The sequence below is a fragment of the Pseudoliparis swirei genome, chromosome 6, assembly GCF_029220125.1.
Source record: "Pseudoliparis swirei isolate HS2019 ecotype Mariana Trench chromosome 6, NWPU_hadal_v1, whole genome shotgun sequence".
NCBI classification, from domain to species: domain Eukaryota; kingdom Metazoa; phylum Chordata; class Actinopteri; order Perciformes; family Liparidae; genus Pseudoliparis; species Pseudoliparis swirei.
Window position 1 is genome coordinate 19,129,981 of NC_079393.1, and position 15,578 is coordinate 19,145,558.

General features: G+C 44.7%; 1 protein-coding gene across 3 annotated transcripts in view; it reads left to right on the forward strand.

Moving 5' to 3' along the window:
- Nucleotides 1-3,762, forward strand: part of dusp8a (dual specificity phosphatase 8a) — a 47,178-nt gene extending 43,416 nt beyond the window's left edge. For all 3 annotated transcript variants that reach the window (XM_056416755.1, XM_056416757.1, XM_056416758.1), the window contains one exon: nucleotides 78-3,762. In XM_056416755.1, coding sequence (XP_056272730.1) covers nucleotides 78-1,278 — 1,201 coding nt within the window. In that variant the 3' untranslated portion in view covers nucleotides 1,279-3,762. The remainder of the gene's footprint in view (nucleotides 1-77) is intronic.
- Nucleotides 3,763-15,578: the final 11,816 nt, after the last annotated feature.

The window sequence follows — 15,578 nt, forward strand, 5'->3', positions numbered from 1 at the left end:
GACCTGATTGAGACGCTGACATGGCCACAGATGAAGTCTTGTTAACTGATGGTTTCCAACTCTTTACCTCCTGACAGGTTTGTAAAGGACCGAAGGCCGTCCATATCCCCCAACTTCAACTTCCTGGGTCAGCTGCTGGAGTTCGAGAAGGGCCTGCGACTACTGCAAGCTTTGACTTCAACCTCTGATGACAAGAAGCACAGCTCAGAGGTCAATGGAGGATTCGAGATGAACGGTCACCACAGCAACTATGACTCACCTGTGTCAGATGGACACGTCCCTCCAGAACCCAAGCCGCAATCACCCACCTCCCTCCAGCAAGGCTTCAACGGCCTAAACCTCTCTGCAGAAAGGATCATGGACACTAACCGGCTCAAACGCTCCTTCTCCCTTGACATTAAGTCGGTCTACTCCTCAAACAGCCCCAGCCCCAGCCAGGCACCCACACACTCTGAAGACGTCCCAAAGCTGTGCAAGCTCGACAGCCCCGGCGCCGGCACCTCCAATGGTGTCTGCTCCCAGTCTCCCGTCCTCGACAGCCCCGGCTCCGCCGACTCACCGTTCCCCTCACCGGGCAGCGGGGGCAGCATTGGAGGTTTGGGGCTCCGAGGGAGTGAAGGAGTCCATCGCACTGGTTCTTCCTCGTCCAGACCCAGGAGGAAACACAAGCATTGCTCCGCCGGTTCCCCGGTCCACTCCCAACCACATCAACCTCCACAGTCCCTCAGCTTGTCGCTGGAGCACAAGAGCCCCGGCCTGGACGAGAACCTGAAGGGCTCTCTGCTCCTGTCACTCCCCTCCCTGCCCACCATGGAGTCTGGGGCCATGTGGACCAAACACAGAGACACCGTCCAGGCCACCACGCCCGTCACTCCCACCACGGATGCCCCCTGGCACTTTGGGGCGGTGGAGGTCGGTGAGGGAGAGATGGAGCTGGGAGGAGGAGGGGGAGAGGAGTCGTCGGTGAGGTTCGGGAGCAGCTCGGCGTACGTGGCGTTCGGCTGCAGCGAAGGCGTGCGGTTACGAGACAAATCCCAGCGGGAGCCGTCCTCGGCACCGGTGACTCAGAAAGACCACCGAGACGCCGTGTCGTCCACGGGGACCCTGTCCAACGGCGCCAGCAACAGCGGGCCTGCGTCAGAAAAGCAGTTCAAGCGCCGCAGCTGCCAGATGGAGTTCGAAGAGGGCATCGCCGAGACGCGATCCCGGGAAGAACTGGGGAAGATCGGGAAGCAGTCGAGCTTCTCTGGGAGCATGGAGATCATCGAGGTATCCTGACAGATAATGGCCATGATCGGGGCTGTCCCGAGAGGGCAGACATGGACCTGGTTAGTGGGAGGGCGAGAGGAGGACATATGACGAAGGAGAAGAGGCTTTTATGAGGCTCCCCTCTCAGACAGTGTGAGAGGAACGGGACAGTAAAGACTCCAACTGGGAGAAGGACAACAAGATACACGAGCGGAGGGTTCATCTGAAACGGGGAGCGATCGAGCGTTCTCACCTGGAGAGCCGGAGCCTGTGATGTGATGCGGGGCTTTGCCATCCTGAACTCTCGTAGAAATCTGAATAAACGTCTGGGGGACGGTGGGGTGACTGTAGGTACTGAAACTCTTAATCGTCTGAAATCCTGATCGCAGATTTTTTTTTTAAAGAAGAAAAAAAATGAACCGGCGCAGAACAAGTGTCACGATGCATCCTTCCTATATAGAATATCCTTATTTTGACAAAGTTCGGACACAAACTGCTTGCCTGCGGTCAAATGTATTGTTCTCCAATGGGTGTATAGCTTGTGATTTAAACCAAGCCCCATGTTTCCTCCCGAAGCTTCACCCTAGTTTCAGAAAGCCTCAGAACCTCGCATGGCTACACCCCCCACCCCGCTCTGATCCCGATCCTCCCAGTGGCTCTGCCTGCTACGGACTCTCTGCATAGCAACATCAGACAACAATATCAGACTCCGTGACTGCACCGGCTCCTCACATCACCGCAGCACAAGGCGGAGAGATCCCAAGGTCTCCATCGAGCGGCGGTACTGTATCCAAACCCTGAAGGATCCTCAGCATCTTGGCGCTGAAAAGACTTTTGAAGACTCGTCGTGACGGGCAGTGTTCCCCCTTAAAGCACAGTGGGTCTTTCCTGACTTTGGTTCCCTTGTTTTCAGTGTTAACAGCGTGACATGTCTGAGGTTTCGGGAGGGTGGCGAGGGTTCGCTTTAATGGCCCATCAGCTCCTTTATAGACCCGCCCCCCCTATCCCCTCTCACTGCTCCCAGTCACCATCTATGGTCACCACTGAGCATGCACCAGAAAGGCTGACTACAGAAAGACAAATACTATATATACAATATGAATATATATAGCAATTTTAATGAACTTCTTATGGACTGTTTTGTTCAGTTATAGTTTTAATTTATTGTATTGGTTCATTCTGGTAATGAGAAATAATATAATGTTTTGTGGATTTATTTCTTTTTTCTTGTTATTATTATTATTATTATTATTATTTGCTGTATGGTATTTATGAACACACGCTCAAACAAATACATACATTCAACAAAATGAAGCAAGCAGTATGTGATGTTCCTTCTTTGGGGAGAGTGGTGTTTGACTTTGAAATGCACTTTTCTGCTTTCTGATAACCAAGTTCAAGATACCTGGAGAGCAAAGGCTTGAGTCCTGAAGGCACAACTATAAAGCTTCAGTTTTATATCTGCGGGAGGGTACAGACACCCCACTGGACCAGGACCTCTGTTGTGTGTATTCACGGCTTATCACAATCGAGGGCTCGCTCGTTCAGTGAACTTTGTTTTGTTGTGCAGAGCAACAAAGTAGCCGCACACTCTCTGATCGCTCGTCCGCAGTCCAACACGTCCCGCCGCTGTCACGATTTCTTGCATAACAACTATATGCAAAGAAATGCGCTCTCCGAGCCAGCAGCAATTCTTCATCATCATCACCCGCCAAAGCCCAAACACACACACACACACACACACACACACACTCTCTATTCTGTATACAGTTACACATGTAAAGCATAGGAGGCCCTCCACACCCTTTAGTTCCTTCTCAGGGGATCTGCCAGTGAGCCCAGCCCAGAACAGGGGAAACACTTCAGCACAATGCATGTCCGTAGACCTGCCTCGCTCCCTCCCTCTCTTTCTGTCTTTTTTTTCCTCTTATTTCTTACTTTCCAAAGCTTTTCTAAAAACAACGTTACGAAGGAGAAAAAAAAACAAGAAGCAGATCTTCATATCTTAAGATGAAATGAATTAAAATGTGGCTCACCTGGTGCGAGATAGGTATTTATTTATAATGTAAAATGTGTTCATTTTCCCCTTGATTGACTTCTCTCGCTGGTGATCTCTTTGACCTTTGACCTTGAGCTGCTGCTTCGACAGTAAGTTCAGATGGATTCCTCTGCTCCCCCGAGGCTAAAGCAACTTCTCCTCACCCTCCTCCCTATATTTTTAAGAAATGTTATTAGAATTATTTATGACATGTAACAAAGATGATGCAGGCTGTCCCATTTGCTAAAATTCTTGTTATCGAAATATTATTATTATTATTATTATTATTGTTATTATGTTGTGTAAATAGCAACTCATCTATGAACACTGATGAATAAAGATGAGTTTTTAAAAGAAAATCCTGAAACCTTAGGCTGCTTGATGCAAAAATACCTCAGGTTCTATTGAAAGGCTTTTCCTTCCCTGTACATGTTTTGTGAAAATGAGACAAAAATACAGACATGATAAAATACAAACTCCTCTCTGCTTCTTCTTCTTCTTCTTCCTGTTCTTCTTCTTCATTGTGTGTGCTTGCATGGTGCTGGTCGGGGAAGGGAATCCCAGTGAACAGATAAACAACTCATTACAACATCCCGTACAGGTCTTGGAGCCTTCCTATTGATTTAGTGTTTAACCAGCTCCACTCTGACCACACCGAACACGGCTTCATTGATCTGTTTTTCTTTTTTTTTCGGACTGTGACGAATGCTTCTAAATGCTGATGGGATGATGAATTATTTAAAAGAGTGGATGCGTTCAAAATAACTTTATAGAGAGGCACGGCAGCCATATTATGAAGTTTAGACCAAATAAGAATGATAAGTATAATATAGCGTGATAAGATTGGAAGAGAGTTCAACACAAATGTTAACATTCAAAGTATTGATACCGGAATGCAAAACATATTCGTACTTACAGTAAATATTTATTTTTCGATATTTACATATTTATATATATATATATAAACACAAGTCCAGAAGTTGTAAAACAATTGGCTACTAGCTAACAGAGGAAATATGCAGGTGCACCGCAGGCTGACGACTGGTCATGCCAACTGGTCACGCCAACTGGTCACGCCAACTGGTCACGCCAACCACACTCACACACGCCTGGTTCCTCATTCTGTCTGCGGGCGCAGGAGAGGGAGGGCGGCGGGTGAGGAGGCAGTGTTTGCCAATGATGTGATGTGTTTGAACAGTGCTCACCTCCAGGGGGTGAGAGAATGAGGAGAGGTTGTGAGAGAGAAAATACAGAGAGAGAGAGAGAGAGATGTTAACCCCCGGAGCACACAGAGTACACCAATGTTACAAAAAACAGCGTCCAAATCCAGTGCAAAGCCCCTTCATCGAGTCCCCTGATGGGGGCTTGACGACATGATGTCATGATGAAGTTTCACCTCCTGCAATCGAACCACAGCGACTCTACAAAACATCCTCACAAAGCCACAGCTCTTCGGTTTACTCTGGCCAAAACAACCAGCGTGCTGTCGTGGGGCGAACAAGTGAGGTAAGGAAAGTCGGTGAAGAAGATGGAGCCAATCCTTTCAACACACACACACACACACACACACAGATGGCCCTTGCCCTTTTTCAGTGAGCAATACTGTCTTAATGAGCATTTGACTGAATCCAATATGAGACAAGCAGAGGTAATGTCATTACCAGCATCTCCAGCTGGGTCCCCTCGGCCTCCCTTGCACGAGCGTGTGTGTGTGTGTGTGTGTGTGTGTGTGTGTGTGTGTGTGTGTGTGTGTGTGTGTGTGTGTGTGTGTCTTGATTTTATTGCCATCATGGGAATTCCCCATCGGTAATGGAAGACATAATAAATCCCACTTTCTCCCTTTCATTCTCTCTGACATGAGCGTCTGCCTGGTATGTTGTGTCAGTCTTTATCACCTCGACGATTTTTGTGTGTGTGTGTGTGTGTGTGTGCGTGCGTGTGCTTCAAGGTGACCTGAGCTCGTATTCTATAGATCTGCATCTCGGGTATCCTGCCCGCCGACACACTCCCCTCTGCTGTGCTGAGTCTGCACTTCTCTGCAGGTTTCTTGTTGCCAATGTCCTGTAAACTCCTCCAGTGAGCTGAAATAGATTTCGGATGCAATGTTGCACAGTAATGACTTTTGTTTAGTTTTCATTCATATCTCACTTACCTCTTTACTTCACGTGTTGTTTGTGCACTAAGACAAATACATGGGAGTGTTGAAGCCAGCACAAACAAATGTGTGTGTGCATGTGTGTGTGCATGTGCGTGTGTGGAGGTCTACGCAGGCACGTGCACAGATAGAGCCCTAGTGGTGCTCAAGCACCAGCCCCTTTGCCCTGGATGAGAAAAGTGCCCTTTTTGCTGGAGAAACATTTTTTTTATTCATCCGTATTTAAGAATAAAAGTTACTCTCTCTGTCATCAAGTCCCCCCAAATGTGTTTTATCATCCGACGGGGCATTTATTTGAGTTCTTGTGAGAATTTCGCCCCGACCCGCTCCGCGGCGCTCACGAGCCCCCCCTCCTCTCCCTCCCTCCTCCTCCTCCACTTCCTCCTCCGCGCAGTGCTCCTCGCGCCACCAAACGGGTGCACCTCCTTTTCCTCTGACCCGCAGCACCAGACAAACAGGTCATGACGGTGTTTGTCCCCTAACGTTGTTTTGTGATCAACCACAACATTAGTGCTGCTGAAAACATGACGTCACAACTGGTCCGACGTTTCCTTAAAAAAAATATTTTTAAACTGTGATTTCAAAGCCTCGTCCAGCTGTTTACTGACGTTAGTTGTGTTTAAAGAATAGAGAGAGGGAGAGAGAGAAGAGAGAGCAGAGAGAGGAGAGAGAGAAGAGAGAGAGGGGGAGAGAGAGAAAGGGAGAGAGAAAAGAGAGAGATAATTCTTATTCCGTTCTATTCAACAGGGGCTAGTCTAGGATTTGCGTGGCCAAACTGAACAAAAAATCATACGGCCTCTCTTGTTCAGAGGGCCGGGCCAAATGTGGAGGCGGGCCGTATCCGGCCCGCGGGCCTTAGTTTGAGGACCACTGCTCTTGGCTGTTGATATCTATCAATATCGCTCATTTTGAAAATGACGTCAGAGGGCAATACGGATCCGTATCAGATCAGCGAGGAGGGCAATACGTGGCTGGCATGACGACCCATTGGCCAATCAGAACGCTTGTACTGTTGTTGCTATATAATAATTCATCTTTATTCATAAAGAAAATGTAAGCTAGTGGTCTGATGCTGCCAGAGGAAATGCAGAATTTTTTTTTAGCATTGGGTGCCCTTTTTTTGGGTTTGAGCACCTGCCCCCCAAAATGTCTGTGCACGTGCCTGGGTCTACGTGTGCATTTATTGACAACATATATTTGCATGCGTATCTTTTATGCATGCATACAAGATGTTCACATGTCAGTGTAAATGCATGTGTGTGTGTGTATTATGAATGTTTGATGCATTAATATAATGATGAACATGTAGATTATTTACTCAATCGATCGTATGTCCTGTGTCGTGCATTTTCCGACCAACAGTCCAAAACCCAAACATATTTAATGTACAATGATACAGAAAAATACAGAAAATCATCACATAGGACCGAGCTAGAGTGTTTTCAATTATTCACTTCAATAGTTATTGATAATAAGTCACCTACACTGTATCTGTATGTGCATGTTTGTACAAATGTATTGTTTGCTTCGTGTCCATATGGTGTGTGTGTGTGTGTGTGTGGCATGCATGCATAACTGCATTATACGTGAGAAATGTGTGTGTGTTTATGAATGTGTGTGTATGTACTGTATATGCATGTCCATGTTTTGCGCTGGCGAAACTTGAGTAAATTTAACTAAAAGTGTGACGCATTGAAGTGTGTGCTGCCAGTGTGTGAGTGTGTGTGTGTGTGTGTGTGTGTCTGAGTGTGTATCCTCCAGCTCACATGGGCTGATGGGTACCAGACGTATCCACGCTGAGGGGCTGCCTGGCGCCTGGTCCCAGGCCTTCTGTATGGAAACAGTTAGGAACTGTTACGTCAGCAGGCGACGGCTCTCTCGCTCTCTCTTCCCCCCCTCCCGCTCTCTCCCTCTCTCTCCCCCCATATCTCTCTCCCTCTCTCTCTTTCTCTCTCCACTTTTCGACTCTCACACATGTGCACACATGTCCAAAGTGTGCTCACACGCACGCACATATTTCCCCTGCTTCTCTTCTCTCTGCTCCTTTCCGTACACTTTCATCTCAAACACACACTCATTGCTCACGATCGCTGCTCGAAAGTGGCGTCAGCGCAGCATTCCACACTTTTCCACGCATCACTAAGGATGACTGACTCCAAACAGCATTTCTTGCCCTTTTTTTTCTCCATGGAAAACTCTTGTCCTCATATAACCCTGTACTTTGGCATCCTGCTCGTTCTAATATTCCTCCGTGTCTGTCTCCCTCTCTCTAACCTCTCTCTCATTCCTGCATCTCTCACGCGAAAACTGGAGCTCTGTGTGCCGGGCGGCCTGTGGGAGTTCCTCTCTCCTCTGTGCCAGGCGGCCAGAGCCTCGGTACAAACACATGTGTCCAATATTCTCGCCCTGCTTCTGCCCTCGTGCAGTCATGAGGACAATTCATGTGCCTCGTCTTCATTTCAACACGACTTACAAGTCGCCGCAGTGAAATGAGCTGAATAAATGAAGGCAGGCAGATCATTAGGGCATTTTCTGCAGCAGTGTGTGTGAGGCCTGTGGCGAGGAGGAAACCCCGGCTGGCTCTGAGGCTCCGCGGGCCTCAGGTAATCCAATTTAATGCAGTTTGTGCTGTCATGGCCACATGCTTATTACACACTGCAAGACGGGAGGGGGTGTCTAGACTGGCAAATCACCGGGAAACAAAGAAAGGCTGCGGGGCGAGCATTGTGCTGTTGGGAGCCTCGCTATGAACAACAACAAAGGTGCTCACAGAAATCAGTCATAATTGGGGATCCATCTTGTTGATTTGACGTTCAATATCATTTCTATTGATGGAGGCGATGGAGTATAAAGGGGCTTCATCAGAAATGAGACAGACAGTCATTGTTATGACTCAGGCAGCGGTTGTGTAACTGACTGCTGCCACCTACTGCTGGCTCTCAGTCCAAGTCAGCAGCTTCCTGTCCCCCGACAGGACGTGAGAGGCGATCGATACTTTTGTTCTATCGGTCAAGCCAGCAGTAAAATGAATGAGCTTCAGGCCTCAGGTTTCGCTTTGCTTCTGCTTTCAGCAACAAAACAAAATGAATGGACAAAAAACAAGAGAGAGAAAGCATCTACATTTCCTCGCTGCATGCTGTATGTAACAGCGAGGCACTCCCTCTTTACTGTCAATGAGTGTGTGTGTGTGTGTGTGTGTGTGTGTGTGTATCTCTGTGTGTGTATGTATGTTCAAAGTGCTGACTAAAGCAGCTGGTGGTGCTGACATCTGTCTCTGTCTTTCTAATGGTGAAACAAACTGCAACTCTCTTCCAACATCAGCCCCATCAGCACTCTCTCTCTGCTCAGGTCCGAACCCCATCAATGCATCGGCACAAACACACACACACACACACGCACACACACACACACACACACACACACGCACACACTGCTTCTGCTATTGTAGTCGGCAAAACACTGCATATCCCATATCTCAGCGTCTGCACTTCCAAAACCACATCCAGGACAACACCGAAGACGACGGCGCTTCAGGTAGATTTCGGCCCAGCTGACATAAGGTCAGACACAATGTCAGGCACAAGGTCAGACACAAGGTCAGACACTGTCTCGTCTCTCTGAGGGATCAAGGCCAGTATGAAAACTATAATCCCCGGATAGACTCTGACGTAAGAGTTATTAGTTTCCCCCAAGGTAGCAAATAGGCACAATTATTCAAAGACAAAGCTTGTTATGTTCTGTAACTGCCCGGTTCAGTGCATTAATGTAGCAGCCAACAAGTATTTTCTTTTAAAGACATAATGAAGTAATGTCTACTCCAGCAGAGAATTAAGTTTTCGTCCCTCTGTGAGTGTTTTCATTTGAGCTTCTCTTTGCTTTGTTGACATCGGCGGAACATTTTTGTGTATACATCTATTAAAACACTTTTTTAAAACTCTTTTCTCTTTCGAACTTATGAGGGAGAACATTTAAAAGTTAGAAAAGTACGTCTTTCAAATTAAATGTAAGGCCATAAACTTTTACATGAGCCATTATAGTTTAATAGAATGATATAACATGAATACATTATATCAGTTTGGAGGCACCATGCCCACTGTGGGGCCATAAAGTATCTATAAATCTATGTTTAAAAATGTGTTAAGGATTAGGCACATTTGAAGTTTATTCCACACTAATATAAGACATTGTGGTTTTTTTTGAAAATGACAACATAGATATATATATATATATACTAAGACTGACTGTACATATTTATATGTGCAGCACTTAGTATAGCAAGGACAACATTTTATTAATGGTTCTATACCTCAATATAATAATAATAATAATAATAATAATATATTAGCTTTATATAGCGCTTTATAATATTCTCAAAGACGCTTTAACATTAATTAATATTAATAACAACATTAATATTTAGAAATGTCAGACACATAATACCTTAAATCAGACCTATTTGTAAAAAATTAAATCTGTTTCCACTGTAAACACCCGTCCAGAATGAGGTGTGGTTTGAGGAGGACTTGTTGAACCAGCATGAAGACATGGTGACTTATATGCTGCTCAGACAAAGACAACCCTGCTAACACAATGTGTGTGTGTGTGTGCATGTGTGTGTGTGTGTGTGTGCGCGTGTGTGTGTGTGTGTGTGTGTGTGTGTGTGTGTGTGTGTGTGTGTGTGTGTGTGTGTGTGTGTGTGTGTGTGTGTGTGTGTGTGTGTGAGGCCGTTATCATTCCTCCTCTCTCTGCCCATGACCTCAGAGCCACATGCAAGCTATTTTTGTTGAGTTGCTTCTGGCAAGAAATGACTTCCATGTCTGATTCGCTTGAAACAAAGAGGGGGGGTGGGGTGTATCTCACGCTAAGCATGGGAAATGCACCGCATTAAAACTCTGGTTGGTTTGATGCACCAGAGACAAGACTGTGCATGCGCCTCTTCTCCTATACTTCCTTTTGTTTGTACTCCAATCCTTCTGGCTTCACTTCTTAAATATGTTCTTATCAGTTTAGAATCCGTCATCTTCTTTCCTCAATTTCACGCCTCTTTTCTAGGACGGAGCCAGGTAGGTGTGCAGACATGAGCAATGTGGCTGAGACTGACTCACACACCGAGACGTCAGCCGTCAGCGTGGAGCCAGCAATGACACACGCAACGAGAACAAACACTCACACACATTACATCGGGAATCGACACAGACTCTGTGGTGCCGGCAATATGAAACCCAGCCATGCGAGAGGCTATTATCTTCACCTTACATTATGTGATCTTCACCTTACATTATGTGATCATCACCTTACATTATGTGATCATCGTTGAGAAACTGGAAAATGAATCCATCAGTGTTGAGATCAGACAGCTGGCAGTAAACACGTCTGAGATGCAGACACACACCAATCTGCCTGTGCTCATGAAGCCACATAGGTTTATGCCCTTGTTTTTTACTTTTGAAAAGACATAATTTAGAATCCTAATCTCACACTTATTAAGGTAACGTGCTGATCTAGAGCGCTTTTTTTCTTTCATTAATATTTTGATCATAGTTTTTGCTTTATAAGGACTAGATATCTTTAAAAGTTACTCGTCGCTGTGTAATTTATGTGTAAACACACAAACACACATGCGCACTTCTCATTTCATCTATCAAACATGTATTATGCATGCGAGAGTAATGTGAGGTGTCTCCGTTTTAATGCCTCTAATGGCTTTTTGAGTTACCACTGCCAGCTAGGATAAATCATAACAGTCATGGGGCGGCCAGTTCCTCACTCGCCCTGATCTATAGGTTAGTGATGCGTGTGGTTTGTTTGGTTTTCACAGAATGTTTTAGAGTCTATAAAAAAAGGTCAGGGTTTTTTTCATGTTAACAAGAAATGTTTAATGAGTGTGTGTGTTACAGGGTGCACCCCGCTGCCCACATGCAGCACGTTGTAAGTCAGTCTTTATACAAACACCGAAGCACTTGTGTAGAAATGATGTGTGTGTGTGTGTGTGTATATATATATAAATGGATTTTATTCATCCAAGTATTTCTAAAAATGAAGAAAAATCTATAAATCAAGCAAAAGAGACAAATTACAATAAATATATAGACTCAACCTAACTGCTCTGGCGCCTCAGCACAACTTAGTTTAAACCAACATAGTGCATGCTCTTTTGACCCAGAGACACTGCTTCCCCCCGATCTCTTGACTGCATGATTATTATTTTGTCCAGTCCATAGTTGATTGCAGGGGAGAGAAGACATTCCTTTTCTGTGGTGCATAACATAAGTATAGTGGCTCCTGAGAACACCCCTCTGGCAGAATGGCACAGTCCAACTGTCCAGGCGACTCTACTTAGGCAGGTGTGATGCAGCAGCGCAGTCTTTTGACAGAAGGATGGTCAGCGACAGGCCACTGACAGGAAAGTTGTTCACACTTTTATTAACCGCAACTCGATTTTACTTTAAAATGTGCACTCTATCTAAAATAAAGTGGGCCGAAACAAGTATGTTCATGTCTTGTATTGTGACGCGACACAAAAGAAAAGGGAAAGTTCACCTTACCTGTGCCTGGTTTATAGTGGATAGTATTTGCAGCTGGACAGTTGAATGGAGCGCAGCTGTTGTTAACGTCATTAGTAACACCTGTTCTTCAACAATGATGAGTCTACAAGGCTTTACATGGATGCTTGCATGTCTTGTTTTACAAGCCTCATTGTGAGATCCTATCATGAAAGCAAAAGATAAAATTTGTCTGGAAAAAGCCCATTTTTCATTTTGGTACGTCAATAATACGTCTTGCTAGAAACGCACAGGTGTAATTAATGACATTGATAATTACTACTTATTACAATTTGTTTTAAGTGTTCCAGTTCAAAGGGTCTGTTACCCAATCAAGCCACTGATGAGGTAGTTGGATACACCTGTGCTTTCAAAAAGGCCAATTATAGTCTTTAACGGAGTGCTGTTGGGTTGCATTACTTTGTATAGTTTTATTGAATATATCTCCAGCACTGTTTATTTGTCCTTGTTTATTTTAATTTAGTATATTTTGTATTGTCCAATGTTATGCACCACCCAAGACAAATTCCTTTAATGTCCAACATATTAGGCAATAAATGGTTCTAAGTCTGATTTTGAGATTAGCTAGAGTACAGGGCACCGACTGATGTGTTATGGGAACATATCGACCCCTGGATGGCTCGGTATTGACGGGTGGATGGATTTCAGGAAGTGACCTTGGATAATTCTGATGAGCCCCTGACTAGAGCTCAGCTCGGTTTCCTACGTGTCTGGCACCAGCCGGCCCTATGAACATGTCCTTCAGAGGTAAACGCAGTTCGCTGGACCGGTCTTGGGTCACTGCACACTGAGCGTAGGTCGGTCACCCTGCTATGCTGTTGTGAATTTATGAGGAGAGGGTTGAGGTGACTTGCTGCTTACAGTAATGGGCTGTAACACCTGCTCTGCTCTATCCTCAGTACGCCATAACCGTGAGTCAGCATGAACAATGCCCCGACACTGCAGCAGATCAAATGGATTCAGCCATCGTTCATTGAATTCTTACACCTGTGCTTTATCTGTGATCTATTCAAATGTCTTCTGTGAAAAATGGCTACAAGAGAGAAGGTAACTTTCAATTTGCTTTGGTAACTGGTTATAAAGGTATACGACTGAGCAAAGCACAGACTACAGTGATGCACTAACCTGGGGTAATGGTGCAAACACTGATCATTATCGATCTGATATGTGCAAGATAACAATTTGCATTAAAGTGATTGAATTATTAATATGTATATAGATTGTTTTCAATAGCTCAGGTTTTAAGAGTGAGATTTCTGCGTCCACCTCAGTAATCCCAGAGTATTTGGACCTATTTGTAAATAGTTTTTTCAAAGGACATTGTCTCTGACTGTATGTAGTTCTGATGAAAGCCATTCACAGGGACCTCACTTATTTAATGATAATAATAAAACACTCCTACTAATTTGATATTTAGAAATGTTTATGTTCTGCTCAGGTCTGTTGGCAACAAACGTCCCACACCGCCACCGTGTGGCTTTTTCCAGCATTACATCGGTTACCAGCTTCCTGTTGGTCGTCGCTGTAACTCCGCCTCTCATTGACGTGATTGGACGCAGCTGGAGCGTCAACGAGCCAATCACGTGGCTCTGCCTCCTGTTAACAGGGCTCTTTCAGAATGCCCTCGTATTAAACAAATCACTTGAATTCAAACACTCAGCTGTTATAAATTACAGAAAATTATGTCACCTGTGTGCTCCTGTTATTTTGAGAAGCCTGAGGATGCTGACAGGAGAAATGGAGGAGAGGGTAAGACAGAAGGAGAAGGGAGTGTTTGGACGATGATGACAATCAAATGTTTCTCTCTAATGGTCTGAGAGAGGGAGGATACGGGAAGAGAGGAGAACAGATGTTTACAGGGCAATGCACATATTGATCCTGTCTCTGAAACGGCAGCTGTCCAATTGATGGTCTTCTTAAAGGGGAGAATGGAAAATGGTAAAGCTATATAAAATAAATGGCCATTGCTTAATGGTACATGATGAATTATATATATCCCTGTAACTAAATATAAATTGAAAGAAATGGAAAATAATAAAGACCACTGTGTTGTAACTAAATCCTTTTTTTTATGTTCTAAGTTACAATATCATGTAAAAACAAAAAACATGCTTTCATTATTGATGAATCTGTAAGTGATGATTGCGACTAATCACCCAGAAAGAAGTTATCATAAAATAGTCAAAAGTGGCCCCCAATTACTCTAACATTATCAATTTCATTGTATAAATCTGAGAAAAGCAGTGAACTCTCACTTGTGATAAGCTATAACCACTCACAGTTGTTGGAAATTAAATTAAATTTAATCAATTAATCAATGCGTTGCTCTGAATACAGAGCTAATAACACAGCATATAAACCAGGGGGGCTGGCAGTTGTCTCTTTGGACTATAGGAATATTAATCTACACTAACTAATTAAACATTATCTTGCCTGAATAAATGAAGTGATTCATTTACACCTTTATTGTAGGGGAGGACATAAGAACCCCTCTGCCTATTTACAGTTGCTGTATGAGAACAAGCAAAGCAGATTAGATGGTCTATAACAGTTTGGCCAGCGATACTTGTAACTGCCCCGCACAGGTTCACAGTGAGGGGTCAGTGCACCCGAAGGCCTTCTTGTTGAGATTTACGGCTCCCGATGACACTTTACTGGGCTGTGTTTGGAGAGGTTATCTATTCCATATGTTATAATGATGGAAACTACAGGAGGCTCACGAAGGGACAGAACATCGTGAACAGCTTCGCTGAGCCTCCCCTGACAGTACCTCCCTCTGTGCACTATGTCATCTCATCCAGTGCAGTGGCACAAAGCAGAATGTCTGGCAGCTTCATGCCCATGGAGCCTGAGGCCTACCAGTAATCCCAAACTGGAGTTTGTGGCCCCAAGCTTTTGGTTTCGGGTAATAAAGAGACTGGTTACAACTTTATTTAGAGATGTGCATCAATAAATATTATACTATTATAATGTTTGTTATTGGCTACATGCAGAGCTGCTTGTTTTGCGTTGAGTCCCTAACAAATTCACACTTAATCAAATTACCAAAACATATTGACATGTGTGGCCCCTATAGTCTGTGGCCAAAGAGCAGTTGCCTGTATTCCCTGGTTAATTTCTTAATGTCTGTCAATACATAATTAGTAACACTGGAAGAACGTGTCCTCCCGCATGTGCATCTCGAAATAAAGCAATGTCCTTTGTTGTATCGCAGGTCGGTTTTCTTCTCGGATGTTTCATTTTATTTTATTCCTGCAATTTTCTAATGGTTTTTTTCTCCACAATCATCTGGAGAACCTTTGTATCTTGAGACCATTTTCGGTTTCCGACCCCGAGGTTGTGCACAATGTGCCCTAGAATGAGATGACGACTTATGTACAATAATTAAACTCAATGTCGGCAGCAGACGTGATAAAGTCTCAAGCAGTAGGCCGAGATGTCAACAGACATTTCCTTTTAATCGAACTCGCTTACGCATCCCACTGCATCCATGTTCGCACAGCGCTGCGTGACACGCATTTTACGCACATGAGAGACGCGGAGTGGGTCGGCTCTGTGTTTACTTCCGGACTCC